The following is a 21,140-nucleotide window of genomic DNA, read 5'->3' as shown; positions in this document are numbered from 1 at the left end:
GGGGCCGGGGCCGGGGCCGGGGCCGAGAGACCGGAACCTGGCACCGGGGGCAGGGCTCCTCTGCTTGGAGGAGGTGGAGGAGCTCTATTTGCGTTGAAACGAGAAAATTCGTTTTACTCTAGAGTCGGAGCTGACGATTTTTCTGTAAACGATTCATCCGATGATGAGGTCTGCAGGTTTATTTCAAAACAAGAACTAAGACAAAAACACAAAAAGTTCAAAGTTAAAGAATGCGAAAGTTCATGAAAGTGAACAAGTTTGAAAACCAAACGAAATCCAATGACATTCCCAGCCAATCAAACCGATTCCTCCAGTTTTCTTCTTCCTGTGAATGCGCTCTAAAACTTTTCTCAACGTTCACACTGCCATAAGGAATTTTGCATCATGTTGGGAAGTTGTTGTGTTGTGTTCCTAGTAATTCAAGTTAAGAAGAGAATTCCATGCCTTCTAGTTTATGTTTTGCGGCAGTCCACGCCTGGTAGCTCGTTTTCCTCGTTAATTCGCACTTTCTGAATAAACCTGCTCCACCTGGTGTCGTATTTGGGTCCTGCCTTCTTCCCATTATGTCCACATGTATCACAAAGCGTTCATTTTCTGGTTACTGGTTGTAACTCCACTTTGAGAAAGCCTTCAAAACAAGGGCTTAAAAAGTGTAACATGTGTCGTCGTCTCTAGGGGGCGCCAGAGCACTTTGGCAAAAGTGTGAAACAAGAAAAAACAAAATGTGTGTGTTTCATGGACGGGTGCTCATTAATTTCAATTTAAAAAATTGAAATAGATTTTTTTTTTTACTTTAAATAGTTCCTTGGAGAGAGTACTGGAGCGTTAGCCTCTAACCCTCCCCCGCTCCTCCCCCGCTCACCTTTATTCATCTCCCGTTTCACCGCCTCCATGCCTCCAGACTGCTCGATGACATTATAGACTAGCTGAGAGGTTTTTTCGTCCCTCATCTCAGCCTCACTGATCCCCGCCGCAGACAGCAGCTTCCACAGATCGGGGTCGATGTTGTTGGGATCCCAGCCCACGTGGGTCACATGTCTGACACCACGGGAACAAACGGGAGACAGAGGAACACAGCGATGAAAAAGATTTTTAAATAATACAAAAAAACAAATGGAAGCTCCCAGTTGTCACACTCACTTGAAGCCACTGGGGGCGCCGATGTCGGCCTTGGAGAGTTTGGGGGCGTTCTTCTTCTTTTTGTCCTTCTTCTTCTCTTTGCTGTTCAGTAATGACGAAGGTGAAGGTATGGAGCGGTACCGTGACGTCTGGATGTCTGGGTTCTGTATGTCCACCATGGCCATGGGGTGAGATCCTGGACTGCCAGGAGAACCTGGTGAGGTCAAGGGTCAGACGTTGAAGACCAGCGGTGATGAACGAACGAGTCCATGTTCATTAGAAAGAGTTTCGCAGGGAACGAACTCTAAAACACTTCCGTCTAAACCTAGCCTAGTCATGTCTGTGGTTTTGTTGACATTAACTGAAACTAAAAATCTCCTGAATGACGAGGTCATTTAGAAGGAACCTGAATGTGTATCAAACACTATCGATGCTCAGCTTCAGTTGGTTTCTATGGGGCAGACACTGGGTGGTGATTCAACTGTGTGATTGGACACATTTATTTAAATGTTATTTATTTATTATTACTATTTTTATTGACACTAGAGCATTTACTGTTTCAGCTGAATTTTCTCATTTCCTTGTTTCACTTTTTTTCCACTGCCCCCTCCCAACAAAAACAAACAAACTTTTTTTTGTTTGACACTAGAGCATTTACTGTTTCAGCCGGATTTTCTTTCAAACTTTTTTTTGTTTTTCGTAATCAAACCACCAACCTTTTTCATTTGGAAGCGGGGGCAGAGCTCCTCGGTCTGAAGCGACACAGGATGCAGTGAGAACAGGAAACAAGCGCAGTCATCGTTACATCCTTGTTTCTAATGTTAACGGCAGAGTAAAATGCTGTCTTACCAGTTGGTGGCAGGGGGCGCTTTTTCTTCTCTGTGAATGAGAAGAACGAGGCCAAACCAATGTTTTCTCACTTTGTTATTATAATATTTGGAAATGTTCCTCAAAAAATATCAATGATGATTTTTATACAGTTAACGTCAAATAATGATGGTTTAAAAACCAAACCTTGACTGTTGTTTCTTTGACTGATTTTCTCCTGAATGGCCTGTTGGAAAAGGTTCGCTTCCTGTTCCTTAGCGAAGTTCAGTCCTGCCAGACAGTCCTGCAGGGCACGACAAACCCTCCTTAACAACAAAGTACAAACATATATATATAAAATACACACACGTGTGTACCCAGGGTGGGACTTACATCTGCAGGGAAGGTGTGGAAGAACGGCCGAGGCGAGGAGTAGACTATCTGGTTGTAGAGCTCCTGCTCCCATATCTGCCTCCCTGCCTGTAGGGGGCGGTAAAAACAGCAGATGAGTGATGGTGGACGTGAGTGACGTGGTGTCAGTGTGGCGACAGGTGAATAATACCTTCAAATCAAACATCCTGATGAAGTAGGAGCGCTGGGGGTTGTCCTTGACCATGCACACCACTCCTGTGTGCTGCAGACTCCAGGTGGACGGACTGTGGGGCAGAGCCATGAACAGCTGGGCCACTGCGGTGGCCATGGACTGGACGGAAGACACGGGCAGTGAGAACAAATCAACGCTGACCATGACCAGCCAATCAGACGGACACAACGGAAATGAACTTCATTAACGAGTTAGCGTCTAATTTAAAAGGTCAGAATGTAATAACACCATGACACGTTTATATATATGTATGTATATATGTGTATATGTGTATATATATATCGAAACATATATACATATAAACATGCAATGGAAACATTTGAAAATAATGCATTTGAATTCCTTATACCTTTAAATATATTATTTTTGATATATTGATATATTGATATATAAATATATAAAGTCAACATTAACAAGTCAACAAGTAGAAAATAAAACAAATGCCTACTTATTTAAAATGTTTCCTTTCCTTTTTATGATCTTTAATGCAATACTATGCATTTAATATAATTATTTATACATACTGTATAAAGCCAATATATCTATGTATATTCTTATATCTTCTAAAAAATATAACAACCTTTGATCCTATCTTAATCTCATTACATAACAGTATATATTTCTGTATATATTTACATATATGGGCATATATGTATTTATATATTTTTACATATATGTATATATTTGTGTATATATTTATATATATTTACATGTATATTTATTCTGCAAATACAACAAGTCTTAAACTTCTTTTTACTTTTCATTGACTTTGGTGCCGTTGCAGAGTCGAGTTCCTTTGAATAAACATTTCACGGCTAATGACTAAGTACAAGATAAAGTGACACATAAGAAGATGTGATCATTTATTAGATTAGATAAAGGTGCTGTCACAGTCACAGTCGGAGTCAGAGTCAGAGTCAGAGTCAGAGTCAGAGTCACAGTCAGAGTCACAGTCACAGTCGGAGTCACAGTCACAGTCGGAGTCACAGTCACAGTCGGAGTCACAGTCAGAGTGAGAAACAACAACTTCTGCTCTGCAGTCAGACTCGGTCACAGCAGCTAATTCTGACACAGGAAGAAATTGTTCAGCCATCATTTCCTGTAACTGCTGCGTCCTCTGTGATGACCTAATGTTCGCTGCTTTGAAACTGCATTTTCCTCAACAACACGCAAGGGTTTCCTTTGTCAAGGGGTTCACTCCAAAAAAAAAAACAAAACATGTTAGTTTTTTTGGAGTGAAAAACACCTTTGTCAAGGGGTTCACTCCAAAAAAACAAACATCACAACAGCACAACAAAGGACCACCAAAGAAAAGCAGTCATTGTTTAACATTAAAGTCCTTCCTCTTCAGAACAACTTGTTTGTGTGTTTTTCTTTAAATTAAGGATGTGGAGCTCAAACCAGAAGCAAAGTGTTGAACAAATGAGTCTGGAGGCTGGAGCAGTGACAGTTCATGTAGCAGCAGGAAATAACTGGACTTAATTTCTTCCATATGTTCTCTGTGCTTTCATGAAAAAGAAAGAAAGACAGACAGAAAGATATGTCCTGGCGAGGACAAGTGTCATCCCACAGAGACTGAGACCTGCTGTGGGTCAGTTCAGAACTTACAGCACACCTTCTGCCCAGCAGCTCCTCCACCATCTCATTCTCCTGTGGGCTCAGCAGCGAGCTCCGGCTGCTCTGCATTTTACTTTTGGACCCTCGACTCATGGCTGCCTGAGGAGTGAGTTCATCGTCTGAAAAGCCGCCCTCTCTCGTCCTACGCTGCCACAACACTGAGGCTCTCAGTCAAGGAAGTTTCTCTTCTCTGTTTTCAGCACACATCATTTCGAAGCAGGAAGCGGCGACCGCACTTCTCTAACCCCCACTTTTCTTCTTTCTCTCAGAGGCAGGGCCACAACGAACGTGTTACTTCCATTTTCAGATAACGGAAGCGCGTTCTGCTCTAACTCTGCTCCGGCTCACGGCACTTCACTTTTCACTCAGCGTTTAAAAAAAAAAAAAAAATCAAATAAACAAACAAAAACACCCAGGAGTGTTCAAGTACAACATTTTATTGACAACATTCAATTTAATTTAAAAATATACAGGAAGGAAAGCAAACTTTAATGCTGAACTGATCTGCAGAGGGGTTAATATTGAACCCTCCCATTTTTTTTTTTTTATCAGTACTTGGACTTTGCAAAACATGATAACAAAAAAGTCATACTACTTTAATACAACAATAAATATTTTTTGGTTTGCAGCATTGATGTCTTTAGGGTCACATTGATAGTTGACGGTCGTCCAACCCACATTTTTTTGTCTTTGTGTCTTTCTGTAAATGTCAGTAACTTAACTTTTTCTTTTTCTTTTTTTCTGACCTTCATAAATAGCAGCAAAACCCCCGCTGACAGCACCTCAGGTTGGATGCACCGTAAAGGTCACTTCAGATCCAGCTCTGATGACGATAACCTTTACAATACTTATATTTTATAAGTGTCAGAATATATTAACAAAGTATCATGTTAAAACACATTATATCAGTTGTATGAGCAAATTTTGTGAGTTAGATTTTTTTTTTTTTAAATATATTTTTACAGAGAGGAATGGTTAGTGTGGAGCGGAAGACTAACCCTTGCTGCTAAAATATAACGAGGTTCAGGGAAAATTCCAGATGTCTTAATGTCTCTGATGTGCAATAAAATAGTAATGGATAAAAAAAAAAACAACAAACATCGAACTTCTGATTGTCACATTTTTACTCCTGCCATGAATAATCTGAAATTTTAAGGGAAGTAGAGAGGGAGGAGATGGGGCAGAGACGGCGCCACCTCTGGAAACTCTACACATCTTTACTCTAAAATGGGTATTTCCCGACGAGTCGTGTGATTCACATTCATCCTTACCACTGTTTACTCCTTTACAGCCACAGACGGGGGGGGCCGAGGGGGGGTCGACTCAGAACACTTGGCCTCATTTTGGTTTTCTCATCGTTGTTCTCCTCTTCACCAGCAGGACTTTTCTGTCCCCCGTTACTTTGGGACTCTCTTTTACTTTTTTTTATTTGTCCACATTATCTTTCGCCGTGTGCAGCCAAACCTTCGGGTTTGGTTTTGGACAAGAACTCAGCAGATTCAGGAGAATTTAATGACAGGGGGCTTTGGTTGCCATGCTTTTCTGGACCGGGTCCAGTCCGTGCGGTTAGTGCCCACCTCCGCTTCTCGACTCCCCGCTCACCCAGTCGGTGATGATGAAGGACAGACTCATCACCATGAAGATGAAGCCCAGCGTGGCGAAACATGCAGCCTACAGAAGGACGTGAAAAAAAAAACAAAAACCAACATCAGACACAAAAATGTTTTTTTGACTGTTTCCTTTTTTACATGGCCGTTAAGGAAGGGCTCGTACCTGGATCTTGGGTCTGGACAAAAGCGGCTCGTGCTCCTCGGGAACGATCCGGATGTAAAAGATAGATGGGAGGATGAAGATGAGGCTGGGGGCAGACGTGGCTCCTGTAAAATCAAACACAGGAAGTTGAGTTCACGGTTCGGGACCAGAACCTCTGACCGCACTTCGTTCACATCTGTCCGGACGTACCGATGATGCCAAAGATGTCCCGGATGCTGGGCACAAAGATGACCAGGAGGTTGACCACGAAAATGAGACAAAATGCGATGGCGATGTGTCTGGCCCAATGGAAGGGTTTGTCGGGAAACAGGATCTGAAGCATCGCCCTGCGGATCTGCAACAACACGGAGGAGAAGAAATGGGTTTATTTTTCGGCCGACCGATGTTAGCATAATTATGTAATATCGGTAGGAAACGTTATCGATTTTTTAACCAGATAATGCTATGCTTGAATCGCATTAAAAAGTTATTTTGCACAGACAATGTTAATTTGTAGAGCGCCCCCAGTGGGGCATCGCAATTAACATAGGTAACGTGTTGAGTCCAGTAAGGAGATATGTCATGTGACCTTAAAATAGTTTTGGGGAAAAAAACGGATGCATGTATCGGTTGATACTGAAATCGGAAATTAAGTGTTTGGACAATATCGGAAATGATGAAATGTATGTATGAAAAACTGCACATTTCTGTTGCTCAGCTTTGAGTCGCTAAATTAACAACTGCACATTTCTGTTGCTCAGCTTTGAATTAACTTTAACACATTACCTTAATTGTTAATTAACATCCGTAAACCCTGTCAACAACAACTCAGTTTTATGCTAACTACTAAAACAACGTGTTACTGGCTAAAGGCTAATGTTGTGACCTCAGTATGAAACTGGAGAAGGTTATTAAAAAAAGTAGAGAAACAAAATTTTCAAATGCTGTGTTGAAAAGATAAAAGTCAAGGATGACTTTTTTTCAGAAATTTCAGAACGAGGAGACGCATTCTCGTTTCCACCACCAGAGGTCATCGCTTCTCCATCTGTCTGCTCAGGCCACGTTTATGTCGGTGATGAATGAAGATCTTACCGGAAACAGCACCACGGGAACAGTCAACGTGACGGCCACCAGCACGGCCAGACGCACGCACAGAATGAGGACGTCGTTCGAGCCCACGCGGCTGTACGTGTGCAGCAGCTCCGACTCCACGCCACCTTTCCACAAAGAGACACACAGAGTGAGTCACACGGTCGGCTCAGAGCTCATTCACATACGCTGGAAAATAAGATCACGGGATCCGGACACAAGTGGCTCGTTCACTAAAAAAATCACGACGACAGATCAGGGCGACCTCTGACCTCTGGGGAGCGGACGGCGTCTTACCGTAAAAAGTGAGGTAACCAAAGATGGCCGTCAGCAGGTACATGACGAACATGGCCAAGATGGAGATGTTAGCGACGCCCTGCATTCGTTTCTTGGTGGCACTGGGGGTTTGAGAATTTAAAAAAAAAAAAGAGAATTAAAAATCCGAAAAAAAGTATTTTCTAATAATTGTAAACGTAAAGAAAACATAAACATTTGGCGGCTTACTCTCGTAGCTCGGTGTAAATGGGCAGAACCTCCGGGTGGCAGACAAACGCAAAGGCCAGGATTGGGATGGTATATGCAGTCTACAAGGAAAACACAACCAGGTTGGAAGAGTACTTGAGTATTTCTTTTATGATTACTGATACTGAGTCTGTTTACCAACAGACTCAGAAAAACTTGTTCTTTAATCTGTGTGTTGCTTTTATTACTGGGGTTGACAGAGAGTGACAGTAAATATTGGCTAAACCTAAGTAATCCTGAATATATATATTCCGCTTGAAACAGAACGACGAACAGCAACATTAATCTACACGACTGGATTATTGATGTGTGAATATGTTAAGAGAAATAAGCAAAATTATCAGTCAAACTTTAGCGTCGTTGTTGGAGTTTTGAGTCAGTCCTCAGTACAATTGACGTTTGTCGTCTTCCTTTCTGCCCTGAGCGTCTAACTAGAAGTCAAGGTTATGGTTTTACCAGCAGCGTGTGCAAATAACACGTGTTTTGAATGTGCCCCGGGGCGATAACAGCGTTATCATGCTTCATGTGCTCGATGTTAGCGTACGTTACAAATTATCAGATGATTAATTTTCACATGTGACAGCCCTGATGTTAACAAAAGGCTCGTTCACATTTTCATCAGTTAAATCGGTCAATATTTTTGGCAACATTTGATTTTTTTTACCGACTTATTTCTCCAACGTTATATAAAAATGTGTTTAAAAAAAAAACACCTCTCACCTGTGAGTTGACTGTAAACATTTTAGCTTCACACATATCTTCCGTCACATTAACCGCGCTGTGGCCGTGGCCGTGGTCGACGTCGCTGATGTTGTGATATAGGTCCTCCAGTGGACACTGGGTGTTGAACTTCTTGTAAACCGCGCTAGGGTCACAGGAGGTCACAGGAGGTCACGGAGGATTATGTTTGATTTGACTTCTGACCTGGTTCTATGAAGGAACAATCATGTGGTCAACTACTGGAAGAGTGTGTCATGACAAGTCAAGTTGAACCGGAACCAAAGGTGTAAGATGTTGCATTCTCCCACGCCGACCTCCGTCTAAATGTTTTAACTCAGGACTTTTTCAAACACCCAAATGAAATGACATTATTTAAGGTTTGTTTTAGAATCGTAACTTTTTTCACATCAAGGATCGGTCGGTCGGTACCGCACCGTCGTTGAAGGATCATTACATTTTCAAAAATAAAAGATCTTTCAGACTTTATTCTCAGTCAGTATCAGAGCCTGTGGTTTTAAAACATTACCAGATTCTTATCTTTTAATGAGAAACGTAAAGACATATGAGTGGATTCTTTTTTAATTTAGTACATTTCTTCACTGCGGACCGGTAATGAATGACGTACGGACCGGCAGTGGTCCCTCATTTTAGTGAGCTGAAGTCGACCGCTTGGTTCGCTTTCAATAGTGTAAAAAAAATATGAACCAAACGAAATCCAATGACATTCCCTGAACAATCAGACCCTCCGGTTTATCTTGTTGTGAATGCGCTTTAACACTTTTCTCCATGTCCACACTGCCATGTGGAATTTTGCATCATGTTGGGAAGTTGTGTAACGATCAACAACAAATGTGTCAGGGCTGTCTCTCTGTTTCCCCTCTTCCTGTCCTGTCTGCTGGGTGGAGTCAGTGTCATCACACTCACCTGTGTCTCTGATTAGTCTGACTGGTGTCACCTGGTGTCACCTGGTGTCACCTGGTGCCCTGGGTATATATACCTCCCTCATTGTGTCGTTGTAGGGTTGTTGTGCTGTTGTGTTTCTGTAGCTGTTGTGAGTGTTCAGTTCAGGTCATGTTCTGTGTTCCTAATAATTCAAGTCAAGAAGAGAATTTCATGCCTTCTAGTTTCATGTTTTGCTTTGTCCTTCTCATGATGTCCACCCGTAACAAATTGTTTGTTAAACTGAAGCGTGAGTCGGATTCGTTGCTCTCGTGTCTGTTCCTGGCGCCGGTAACGACTTTGCGTCAGTCTTATCTTTTTACTAAGGATACGGTTGATTACAATTTACAATGATTAGTTTGTTTGTGTGCTCCGTCTGACTCACCGATATGAGAAAGAACACCATGCAGGACAGGGAGAAGCCACTTGTGTAACCCAGGTAACCTGGAGGACAGTGGAAGAAAAGATGACGGAATCAACAATAAAATCAGTGACAGTGAATAATAAAAAATAAAAATAAAAAAAAAAACAGAACGTGAAAGTGAACTTGACAAAAAGCTACAAAACAAACAGTGTGTAAAAAGAAAAAGTGTGACGACAGAATGGAAAACATACCAAGTTGTTTCATGATGGCTAGAGGAAGGATGATGAAAATGCTAACTATGATGATCAAGATGTTTCCATTCAAGAACCACTCTCTACAAAAAAAAAACGGTCAAACAAACAGATGACAATAATCAGTATTCCAGGAACATAAAGTCCACACCACGGCACAATGGATCCATTAGAGCCGTAATAACTTTGACTGCTGTTTCTCACTCGTTGCTCGCTTCATTTTTGAGGAAAGACTGAATGACCAGAGGGAGCTCGGATTTTATGATGAAGAGATAGCTGGACATCGCTGAAAGTAGGAGCAGAAACAACAACAACAACCTTCGTCATTCGTGTTATTAACACACAGACACCATAATATTATAATGCATCAGTAATCTGTACACATTTGTTCTTCTTCAAGGTTTTAAATTACGGCTGTCAAAACGAATGAATCTGTTAAATATTTAATCAGATGTTTGTGTGTTTTCAGTAATAATAATAATAATTCCAGTATTTGGACGAGGCGGTGTGAAATGTGGACGTTTATGTTGATTTATCTAGATTAGTCACGGTTAATTGTGATTAATCAAAACCTCGAATCCACCCATCTGACAGCTCTGATTTAAAAAACAAATGCTTGGGAACCAGAAGCTCGTTCTCAGGAACTCTGAACCGCGGCGGGCGTGGACATCCATTAAACGGCCGTGACCTTTTCAGCCAGGTGTGTGGAGTTGTTTCTCAGCAACACTTGCGACTACCTCCTGCTGTGCCAGCTTCCCAGCACGGGGCTGCAGAGCACATTACAATTCTGTTTAAGCTTTAGTTTAATCATAATGTGTTTACAAGACGCCCAGGAAAAATGTCTAAATCTGAGGTGAATGAGCTTCTGTTTCTCTGCATTTGTCACTTTTTCCTAAAAAAAATGTTTGGCAACAACAAAGGCTGCAAAAAAAAGAGGGCATTTAGTCAAAGTTAACTTCGGTACAGTGCTGCAAATATTTATTTTATAAACTGAGAAAAGCGCTGTGTTACCTCCGATGTTGTGTATTGTGATCACGGTGGCAGCCAGCATTTTCCCTGGGGGGCCAAAAGCCCGATTTCCAAGCTGCTCGTAAGCCCTGATCCCTGAAAACACATGGGCACCGTGACATGGACCACGTCCTGAGCTGATTATCAGATGATGCAGCGAGTACCGTTTAAAGTGACTTACCAACAACTCCAGCACTTTTCAACAGGAGGTGGATTGAATATGCAGACAGAACCGCAATGAACACAAGGAGGATTCTGGAACAAAAAAAAAAAAACAAAGATTGATGTTTTGTTTTGTTTTTCTGATCAATCAAATGTCATTTCAAATCTGATACAGAAGGGAAAATTGTGACATTTTCGACGTCCACACTGAAATTAAACAGTAATCGGAGATTGTCCTTTTTTTTTTTTTCCACCCACACAAGAGAGTTTGGTTTGGCATTAAGAGACGGACTTCTCTCCAGCTTCTCTCCATCCCCCCCCGCCACATAGCACGGGGCAGATCCAAGCAGGCGTGTCTTGGATCTGATCACCAGGGTCTAAATTTAACCGCTCCAATCTGATTTAGAGGAGCTGCATGTGTGCCAGCTCTGATGTACAGTGAGACAGGTCGGCCCAGCGAGGCCGTTCCATATGCAGCCCGAGTCGACGGGCCGGCAGGGCCAACGACAGACGGACAGCTGCAAAATTCACACAGCTGGTCCGTGCCACCACACGTACCTGTCCTAATACAAACACAGGACGTGTGCACAGGCAGGCGGGGGACACGCCCCTGTGGCTGTGTTTCCAGCCTTAAAAGGTTCCACTCATGACTGTATCCAAACACAGAGCAAAGCAAGTGGAGAAATCTGACACATAGAAGCTGTCGTATAGAGATTAAATACAAATAAATGAGCAGCATTTGACTAAAAAAAAATATTTTTTTTTTTGTAAATATCTGCACATTTTGGAAACACACATTTTTAATAACCCTACGTAACTAACCCAACATGGAGTGTGTACTGATACTCACATAAAAAGAATGATTCCAGTGTTGGACATTGCAAATGCCAATCCCAGAATTCCACTGCCCATGATGGCGTTACTGAGGTTGAAGACGGACATGCCAAAAGAGGTCTTTCCCTCAAACTATATCAGTAAAAAAAAAAAAAAAAAGTTAACACACATCAATATGTTTACATGTTAAACTTAATTTAACGGATCAATGAGACAATTATTGGTTTTTAAACATGGAACGGTGCGTGTGCTCAAAGTTTGTTCAACTAAATGCTTCCACTGGTCAACAACTCTAGGCCTGAAAAGCTTCTGGCAAGAAAGCGCTAACGTGTAATGGAAAAAAGCCTTTGACTGTTTACAATTGATCCTGAAAATCGTCGTTTTTAAAAGAGTACATCTTAAATGTGATCATTGTTTGATATTTAGACAATTCAAAATTATTACAGATATTTAAACCGTTATTTAGAATCTAACATCACAGGTTCTTCTTCTTGGGGTCTTTATTTATACATTGTCAAAGAAATAATGATAGCTATCATAAAAAAAAGGACCTAGCTACTCCTATGGCTGTGGAACATGAACCCACAAACTGCTCTTGTTTCACCAACTTCTAATTACTGAGAACTTGGGTTTGGTCCCGATTACGTCAAAGAATTTATGCAGAAGTAACAAAATGAGCGCACATCTGTGCTTCCTGGTGTCCGGCAACGGTATCTGCAGGAAATGGCCTCAGAGATACAACTGTCACAGAGTCAACTGCAGACAATGTTGTTAAGAAGTTGTTTAAGATAAATGAGCGTTATATTGCGGGGTTACATTTTTACCGTCTGTCAGGTATTTTTTTCCATAGTTTAACATCATTTATTCTGCTGTCAATCATTGTTTGGCATGTTAAGCAGGTAGGTGTGTATCGGCAACTTTTGCTACAACCCGTACTCTCGATATTTGCAAACTTGACGACACAAAGAATCAAAATCTCTTACGTCTGTAAACTGAATTTCCTTCTTTGCACCACTTTTTTGTGGGAGAAACTCCTCTTGTTCTGCCAAAGTGTCCAGCCCATCAAACCTACAACAATGACAATGAATTAGGCCACATCCGTTTCACCGTGACATCTTATACCGACTTGTCATCTGTGAGAAACTCACCCGTCTTCCCTGCCGTGGCCATTCATTTTCTGGAGCTCCATCGTGGTTTCTGTTGTTGATCAAGAGAGTCTGTGTGAAAATTCACTCAATGGTTTTCTGGAGGGGGAAAAAAATACACCATTGTTTAATTTAAGATATTACTATTTTTAGAAAAACGCTGCATTCGTGACACTGTGACTATGCGCAATAACGCTACTGGAATCCTGTCCTGAACTTGTCCAAATTTGGAAAGGAAAGGAATCTTTGAGATATCCGAAAACTTTTAACTCAAATTACTCAACAACACTGGCTGGTTGCCAAATTATTTGCAACCCCGCGCTTTAAAGGGCTAGCCGTCGCATTTACATGAACCGTGTTTTTAAAAGAACAGACCCAGTAAATCCTGAAACACAACGCTGTAATTTATCCTTCTAACCGAGAACAACATAAATCTTCCAGAGATATATTTGTCCTCGTCTGTGGTGACCAAAATATATTTTCTGTCCTTCTGTTCCGTGCTTCGCATCAGTAGTTTGTGTAAGAGGACTTACGTTTTATTTACTAAAACCAATGGAATTGATGACAGCATTTGGTGCGTTGATTTTAGTGAGTCAAGGGCAAGGGTCCGCAACTCTTGTCTCCTGAGCCACAGGCAGCAGTTCATCATGTCCTGTGTGTAGTTACCAACTAATGAGGCCTGGGCTTTTTATGAACCGCACAACAACATGATGTCACTGTTGTCTTCAACTCAAATTTTGGCGTTGGTGCAGTATCAGAGGGCTTGAGAGTTTATTTCTGGTTGAGGTCAAAATAATAAACACCACAGAAATGACTTCAGCTGTACTCCATGTGTCGTACGAAATACTGGCTAATCATGTTTAGACTCCTCTAATTGCATGTTCTATAACACTGTAACAAAGCCACAGTAGTAAAAACGTCACACACGGCACTACTGTCATCATCGTTGAATGTCAAACATATTTTGCGGCTTTGCTTAGCTGAGCAGTATTTGGAGGTACAAGTTGTCTCATTTGGTGTTAAATGTTGCATGTCACCGGTTCGGAGTTCGTAATGGAAACTCTTAAGCTCCCGTATTCCGAGGACATACTGTATGCTACTGTGATCTCCTGTGAGCCAAACAAAGCTGGCATGAATATTCCTTGGGAATGAGAGTAGGTCTGTGCTCCCTCCAGAGGGTCAGGGGAAAATTTCCCATCTCAGTGGGCATGGCTACCATCTGGACTTTCACATCGGACCCCTGAATACACACCACCCAGTTATTCTGCCATTTCTTAAGAGTTTCACACACAACCTGATTTTTTTTTTACAACTGTTTCGTACTCTCAGTACTGAACAGGCCTGAGGGAGTACAACAATCCATACAACGTGGTAGCCACGAAGACAAACAAAGGCTTCCTGTTTAAATGATGTCCTATAGGCTAAACATAAAGCGTTTTTTCCAGGGTTTTTCTTTCTTTTAGTAAGAGTGACATTTATAACGACTTCCTCATAGGATTAAGCCAAAAACAAACAGTCAGATCAAGAGTAAATGTTAAAAAGTCATTTTTACACCATTTTCACTGATATATGTTTAAATTACGCCTCGAAGTTTCCTACGCGATATAATGGACAGTATTTACAGTAGTAGTATGCTAACGTTTTGAGCGGGGAAGTTAATAAAACATAAAGCGAATGTTGCTAAAACTCGTTCTAATTAATAACTAACTAATTTTTTGTTAATTTTAACCAAGTGACACGATGACTATAAATATATAGGACATATAATATATATATTTAACCCAAAAGTAAGAAACAAAACATACATATATTTAAGTTTTACAGAGCAATACACCAACTTCTCTCGGAAACATCTAGACGCCTGACGCTGTACACAACGGCGTCTTTCGGGGAACTTAATTTTTTAATAATACAACAGGACATCTCGAGTTTAACGCACAGCCGTGCGGGTTAATGCCGCCTTACGCCTCACAAATTCAAACCACATGGTTCTTGTCTGATGCAACAGCAGCTTACTATGTCAGACAGCCCATCCCGTCCCTTCCCAACACGTAAAAGTCACAAAAACACCGCTACGTCTTACCTCGGGGATGAGCCGAAATTTGTAGTCGCGTTTTCTTTGGGTGTTAAGCAGTAATTCCTCCTGCAATTAGCTGAATATTGATAGGGAGGGGGGAAACCCAATGTTTGTATACAGATCAGCTCTTAAAGTCTTTCTCGGAGCTCCTTGGTGTTGGAGGAGGGAGAGTGAGAGAGAGAGAGAGAGAGAGTGAGCGAGATTAGAGACTGTGGAGGGAGGTAGTGAGAGGGGAATAGGGACAGTGTTTAACCCTTTGTTCAACCAGTTTACAGGTAGTATCGCCGTCACAAAGGCCTTGCGGGGCGTCCACTCTCCAGGTGTTCACAATGTAAATGTGTAAACACTGCAGCCAGCCGGCACAAAAGGACAGGAATTTCATGTGTAGTTTTATGGAAGTTTGAAGTTCAAGGCAATGGTCGACCCCTGAGAGCCATTATATCCACATGGATGCTGGGAGTCACAATGGAGACTAATTATCATGTCAGTGCAGGTCCAAAAGAAGAATGGGGGAGAGAAGGTGGGTGTTCATCTGATGGGGGTGCTCTGCATCCTGCAGGAAGGCACAGTGATGGTAATTAGTCTCCTTCACAGGTCTGCGACCTTTAACACCGAAAGAGACTTTGAAAAAAAAGAAAGAAAAGTGAATGAAGTTGGTAATCAAGCTTTTTAATTCTCACTTTACCCGTTATACCACTGGAAGAACGGAAAAAAAAATTGACATTGCTCTCGCTAGCTGTACTGCTACTTAATATTTCCCTCCTGATCTTGGGGAGAAGAGGACAGTGATGTTATGTTGTGTTGTTGTTAGCAACACATTTATATTTAAGCTACACATAGCTCGAGCTCGATGTGTAGAAAATGTTTATTCAAAATATTATTTGTCAACTTTATTGGATGTTCCGTCTCCCAAAGTGGAAGGAAAGTTTTACACGAAATGTTAGCATAATACACGACAGACAGCACTGAGCAAATGTTTTGTCTGTCCTCAAAGTACTTGTCACATGTACTGTAAAACACTGGAAATTAATCCTTCAGTCGGGGTGTGGGGGGGGGGGGGGGGGGGGGGGGGGGGGGGGGGGGGGCTGAAAATGCCTAAAAGCGCAACATGTAAACAAAGATTTCAAAAACGTAAAACTGCGTTTATACAGATATGTATTTTTAACTACACTAATCTAAAAAAAAACCGTAAAGCACTGGAACCGTGTCGCCGTCTGATTCGCGATCAACCCCTCAAAGTATAGAGAAACAAGGAAACAAAGCAAACAAACTGAACAAAGAAATCAATTTAGAGATCAAACAAACCCACACAGGGGGAGGACTCGGCCAAGTCTGGAGGTGAAGTGTCAGACACGTAAGATAAACACCTCTGGAAACCAGACTGAATCATACTGGGGAACAGACGAGAAAAAGATGATACATCGCAGAAAGGTATAATTTGGTTAGACCGAACGAGATCTTTGTGGTTAGAGAGACATATAACCCAGAGAACACTCTCCCGTGGTGAGAGACAGAGATGGAAGTGGGAGTGAGGAAAAGAACATTTGTGAAAATGAGGCCTATGTGATATTATCGTTTATAAGGAGATCCTCATTTGTCAGCAGTGAATCCAGTTTTTTGATATTGTTTGTTGAAAACAAAGCTAATAAACTAAGTACATAAGTACATCGAGAATACTGAAAGAAATGTTGTGCCCTTGTTTGTTGAAAACAAAGCTAATAAACCAAAAGTCCCGAAATTCTGGTTTGGGAACTCAGGACCAGTATCCGAGGCCTTGTTCACAGGGCAACGATTCTATGCGATACAAAACGATACGACTGCAGACCAAGTATCTGGAACAGTGGTCATCAGAGTTGGGGCGGCCAGAACTGAATACAGCAGTAAATAACTCTCTGGAGGAGGGGGGGTCACAGCATTCTGGAAACATACGTTTGTTGATAAAGTTCTGCTTCAAGAAGATACGGCCCTTCTCGGCTTTACTACCTAGAAAACAGCCGAGAGTTTCTTATCTCCCCGTGAAACAGAGCAGATTTTAGAAAAGTGACAGTCATGCTTTGTAATTTTTCTGTCTTTTCTGATCAGCAAGTTTGAAAAGAAAATACTACATCTGTAAAAGGAAACTCACCATTAGACCATTTGATATCTTTGCACAAATATATATCTGGTTGGTATTTTACCAAATGTATTTATAGAATACATATGTGTACATTATCATGACAAATGTGGAGGCAGATGTTCTGTGCTGCCCTTGCGGACTTTTCTCCAGTAACTTCCAGACAGAACCAGTCTTCACTCCAACTCCAGCAGGTAAAAGGTCAAGACTGCTGAAATATTCACTTTTACAAACTGCCTGGGACAGTGTCATGAAGTTCTCAGGAGCCATGAGAGGACAGGGAGAAAGGGGGAGGAGGGAGATAGTAAATTACGCACGTTGAAAAATTTCCCTGCCATCAGAAGCCAAGTCCCTCCCCGTCCTCTCACTCAGCCACATGTTGAGCTCAGTACTTTATAAAACACTCTCGAGTTAATTAGTCACACACGCTCTCTGTACTGTCGTGAAATTTGTGAAGTCACCAAAACAAAAACCACATTTTGATTTAAAATACTCTTGCTTGCTGACGTGCTTGACCATCAGAGTGGGTGTTCGGTACGTGTACAGCTGGCAGTGTCAATAAAATATGCTGCTGTGGAAAGTTACTGGTCTCCAGCTCAGTGCAAGCAGCCAACATCTCCACCGCCACCTAGTGGAGAGCAACTCTAAGGAGCTGCAGTTTAATGGACTATGATGACCAAGTCCTGCAGTTATTATTTTCAATGTAAAACAGTGCACGTTCCACAGTGGTCTAAAGGTCAAAGAGCTGGAAAAAAAGAAAGAAACCAAACTCAAATTTGTAGCATGATTTTTATTTGTATTATTTATGAAACTAAAAGACATTTGTTAGTAAAATCTGTGAAATCATTTGACATTTGTATTTATACTTGTTTGCATCCTTTCCCCCTTTCGACCCATGCGAAGAAGTTGCAGCGAGCCTCCGTGTTGGACGCGTGGCCCTGAGGACGCGCACAAACAAAGAACTGTTTGCCCATGTTTGGCCCCTCTTTTTTCACCGTCCGAAGAACACACGGTTCCCCGTGGACCTTACAGGACGGTGGTGGAGGCGGCCCTTGAAGGACGGATTTCCAAAACACCTGAGAGGCTTGTTTGTTGCTGTTCGAGTGTCCCACAGTGGGCCGGGGGGACGGGTGTTGTGTCCTCACCTGCTTGTTGGCGTTTTCTGAGGCATTGGTTTTGGGGTCAGTCTGTGCACGATGATCAGAGAACGGCTCTGTGTGTCCAAGCGCTGAGGACACGCCGTCCCCTGGTGTCGAACCTTCATTAGAGTTCTGTGCTGAAGTAGTTTCATCCAGGTTGTCCGTGTTTTTACACTGCTCCACAGGGTTGACAGAATTTGAAACTTTAGGTTTGAAGAAATTGAAGAGGCTGCCCTGTGGCGCTGAGACAGTCTTTGGCTTTTTCCCCTTGGGGACATCAGATGTCATTACACGTTTCTTACCCGATACATTTTCAGTTTTTGATGGTTTTAAATTCTCCCTCCTTTCTTCCTCTTCCTGAGATCCAGGTAATGCATCTTTTGGCATGGAGTGAACTGTTTTCTGCTCCACTTTTACAAGGAAGTGTGATAGTTTCAGCTGCTTGCCAGTAAACTCTGGAAGATAGCGAGTACAGAGGGGCGGAGGCCTGTTACAAGGCAGGACGGCACAGCTTAGCTGCCCCCAGACAGGGCAGTGATCTGACCCCTCCACCTCTGGCATGATGTCTGCATTCACAAACTGCCCCTCGACCAGCTGGAGGTCAGCAAATATGTAGTCAATGCGGGTGCCGTAGTTGGTCTGCCGCGCTCCAGTGAGAGTCGACCAGCACGTGAAGGCGTTGGTTTGTGTTGGGTGGAAATAGCGAAAGGTATCCACAAATTTCCCTCCAGGGATGTCATCAGTCGAGGTTTTTTCAGACTCTTCATCAGGTCGCTCCTCTGTGCTGTCGCAGTGCAAGAAGACATTCAGCCATTTCCTGCCAGGGTTTTCATCAAAATCTTCCTGGATTTCGGAGAAAGACAAAAAAGGGAAACATTTCGGTGCACGTTACATTAAAAAACAATAGATTCACATTTAGCATCTTTTTCACTTTTACTTACAATATCAGTGGGGTCACAGTGGTCTATTGGTCGGTGGGAGGTATTTACGTCTCCCACAATAATCACATGGCTGAAAACAAAGAAACAAAGAAAAGTAACTATTGTTATTTGTAACAAAGGTGTACTTCTTTCAATATTCAAAATTGAAAAAAATCAAATACATTTGAATGCGAACCAATGAACGTAATAACCTTGAATGTAATCAGGTTTCAGCTGGTATATTGGATCAGTTCCAAGAGGAATACAGTACGTCCTTGTTCAAATGAGGAACTACCTGCACCCCCCCACCTCCTGTTTAAACCCCGTATAAACCCACCTGCCAGTGTTTAGTAAAGCTTCTGCACGACACTGGAGCAACTTGTAGAACTGCAGTTTGAACTGTTTTCTCTCTGGTTTCTCAGGGTCAGCGCGGGGACAGTACACATTGATTACAGTCACAGTTTTCTCTTCCTCCTGACACCTGCGAGGAGAAGAGTAGGTTTCAAAACAGAAACAGTTTAGAAAAAACTATTCATTTTAACTCAACTATTTTCATACAGGCCAAAACAGCAAATACAGTAATATTATTTCCTCCTACGTGATTCTGTGCTTTGTGATCATGGCTCGTCCCTCGTTGTCCAAAAGCTGCAGCTCCTCACTTGAAAAGTCAGTGTGGTCACAGTAGCATCCCACAGCGCCTTCATGGTTGGTCAGCAGACCTGTGAGACCCTCCTCAGCAGCCACTGGAGTGGCACTGTCCTTACAGTAAGTGGCAACGCCTGTGGGCACATGTTTATGGAAGAGTGTGTGTTTCAGTTTCACCATAACTGGACCTAAAACGACGCATATTGACGGAAAGATCCTGTGGTTTTTTTAAGGACACTCACAATTGTTTTTATAATTTACTCGTCTTACAATGTTTTGAATAATCTATCAGTCAAGTGTCTAAAAATGATGTTTTATTTTACTTCCATATGGACCTAAAGTAGTTAAAATAATGACAGAGGAGACATAAGCAGGACAATGTCACTGTTAGGATCGTGTATTTAACCTGAATAGCCGCTGCGTCCACGACTGAAGCTGAAGTAGGAGTTGTAGCCCTCAACAATGGCAGTTCTTTCTTCTAGAAGGTCTCCTGAAAGAAAGAAGATGTGTTTTTGAATATTATTTGTTACTATTTAAATATATATTTATTTAAATAATAATAATATAATATAATAATAATAATATGTATATATTATAATAATATGTGCGGGGGAAATATATGTGGTAGTAGTTATATGATAATAAATAGCCTTGGACTATAAAAATACAGAAGACAAATTTTAAAAAATAAATACTTTAGAGCATAGATTATCTATTATTTAAAGCACTTCTTGAGTTTATTGCGTTTTAACAGGAAACGCTTTACAGTACGTCTTGATAACATACAGTTAATTTTGCCGTTCATATTTTCTTTGTAAATATAGGCTTCATTCGCAACACGATGACTGTGTTTGTGCTTTATTTCGTAGCGTGATTAATTTGAGCAGAATAAATACATTAGCTGCACATTTTAATGCAACACAGTAGGCCTTATTATCATTAATACATTTGTTATTATTATTATGCAGACGTTTCGTGTCGCGCGTACCGGACACCGCTGCTTCTTGCAGCAGCAGTGATGCACACTTACTTGTAACTTTGGTTTCCTGGACACAGATTATATCTGCATCAAATGAATCTAGAGTCTGTTTAATGCCGCTTTTGAAAGTCCTGATGCCATTAATGTTCCAAGTAACGATCTTCATTGTAAAAAAAAAAAGAAACAGGTCGTTCAGAAAAACATACCACTGCGGAAGTAAAACGGAAATCGAAAAAGCGCCAAGCGGAAGAGCATATATTAATATAAATATTACTATTTTATTGTCAACTAAAATTATTATTTTTTAAATTGTAATTCATATACAGCGTTAAAA

At 41.6% G+C, this 21,140-nt stretch overlaps 3 protein-coding genes and 1 long non-coding RNA gene across 4 annotated transcripts in view; all 4 read right to left on the bottom strand.

Annotated features, from left to right (window-relative positions):
* The window catches only part of wasb (WASP actin nucleation promoting factor b), a 6,683-nt gene extending 2,288 nt beyond the window's left edge, over window positions 1-4,395 (bottom strand). The window contains exons 1-9 of the mRNA XM_017036132.2: window positions 4,139-4,395; window positions 2,489-2,629; window positions 2,320-2,406; window positions 2,134-2,230; window positions 1,969-1,998; window positions 1,836-1,871; window positions 1,141-1,333; window positions 859-1,038; window positions 10-84 (exon numbers count right to left, since the gene is read on the bottom strand). Coding sequence (XP_016891621.1) covers window positions 10-84; window positions 859-1,038; window positions 1,141-1,333; window positions 1,836-1,871; window positions 1,969-1,998; window positions 2,134-2,230; window positions 2,320-2,406; window positions 2,489-2,629; window positions 4,139-4,240 — 941 coding nt within the window. The 5' untranslated portion in view covers window positions 4,241-4,395. The remainder of the gene's footprint in view (window positions 1-9; window positions 85-858; window positions 1,039-1,140; window positions 1,334-1,835; window positions 1,872-1,968; window positions 1,999-2,133; window positions 2,231-2,319; window positions 2,407-2,488; window positions 2,630-4,138) is intronic.
* Window positions 3,299-4,132, bottom strand: LOC112487588 (uncharacterized). The gene is made up of 2 exons (XR_003050831.1): window positions 3,777-4,132; window positions 3,299-3,710 (listed from the first exon to the last, which is right to left on the bottom strand). It is a non-coding gene; the product is annotated as an uncharacterized LOC112487588 (long non-coding RNA).
* A 173-nt stretch (window positions 4,396-4,568) lies between the features above and the next one.
* On the bottom strand, window positions 4,569-15,197 carry LOC103385366 (sodium-coupled neutral amino acid transporter 3). Its single transcript, XM_008319233.3, has 16 exons — window positions 15,017-15,197; window positions 12,937-13,032; window positions 12,772-12,856; window positions 11,805-11,920; window positions 10,974-11,047; window positions 10,796-10,888; window positions 9,989-10,070; window positions 9,785-9,867; window positions 9,551-9,613; window positions 8,231-8,370; window positions 7,493-7,572; window positions 7,286-7,386; window positions 6,992-7,116; window positions 6,110-6,254; window positions 5,921-6,024; window positions 4,569-5,818 (listed from the first exon to the last, which is right to left on the bottom strand). The coding sequence occupies exons 2-16, from the start codon at window positions 12,975-12,977 to the stop codon at window positions 5,714-5,716; spliced, it is 1,437 nt and encodes a 478-aa protein (XP_008317455.1). The 5' UTR covers window positions 12,978-13,032; window positions 15,017-15,197; the 3' UTR covers window positions 4,569-5,713.
* A 2,701-nt stretch (window positions 15,198-17,898) lies between these two features.
* On the bottom strand, window positions 17,899-21,042 carry apex2 (APEX nuclease (apurinic/apyrimidinic endonuclease) 2). Its single transcript, XM_008319232.3, has 6 exons — window positions 20,858-21,042; window positions 20,234-20,317; window positions 19,781-19,961; window positions 19,520-19,663; window positions 19,204-19,273; window positions 17,899-19,105 (listed from the first exon to the last, which is right to left on the bottom strand). Exons 1-6 carry the CDS (start codon window positions 20,970-20,972, stop codon window positions 17,984-17,986), a joined length of 1,716 nt encoding a protein of 571 aa, XP_008317454.1. The 5' UTR covers window positions 20,973-21,042; the 3' UTR covers window positions 17,899-17,983.
* Window positions 21,043-21,140: the final 98 nt, after the last annotated feature.

This window comes from Cynoglossus semilaevis, chromosome 10 (assembly GCF_000523025.1).
Source record: "Cynoglossus semilaevis isolate Cse_v1.0 chromosome 10, Cse_v1.0, whole genome shotgun sequence".
In the NCBI taxonomy this organism is placed as follows: domain Eukaryota; kingdom Metazoa; phylum Chordata; class Actinopteri; order Pleuronectiformes; family Cynoglossidae; genus Cynoglossus; species Cynoglossus semilaevis.
This window is presented reverse-complemented; position numbering and strand designations above follow the sequence as displayed.

Coding starts and splice junctions, on each gene's coding strand:
- apex2 (XM_008319232.3), bottom strand. CDS start 20,972: ATGAAGATCGTTACTTGGAACATTAATGGCATCAGGACTTTCAAAAGC. Junction 20,318..20,857: donor CCAGGAAACCAAAGTTACAA/GTAAGTGTGCAT, acceptor TCTTTCTTTCAG/GAGACCTTCTAGAAGAAAGA. Junction 19,106..19,203: donor ACTGTGACCCCACTGATATT/GTAAGTAAAAGT, acceptor TCCGAAATCCAG/GAAGATTTTGATGAAAACCC.
- LOC103385366 (XM_008319233.3), bottom strand. CDS start 12,977: ATGGAGCTCCAGAAAATGAATGGCCACGGCAGGGAAGACGG. Junction 11,921..12,771: donor AGGAAATTCAGTTTACAGAC/GTAAGAGATTTT, acceptor TTACTGATATAG/TTTGAGGGAAAGACCTCTTT. Junction 7,117..7,285: donor TGGTTACCTCACTTTTTACG/GTAAGACGCCGT, acceptor CTTTGTGGAAAG/GTGGCGTGGAGTCGGAGCTG.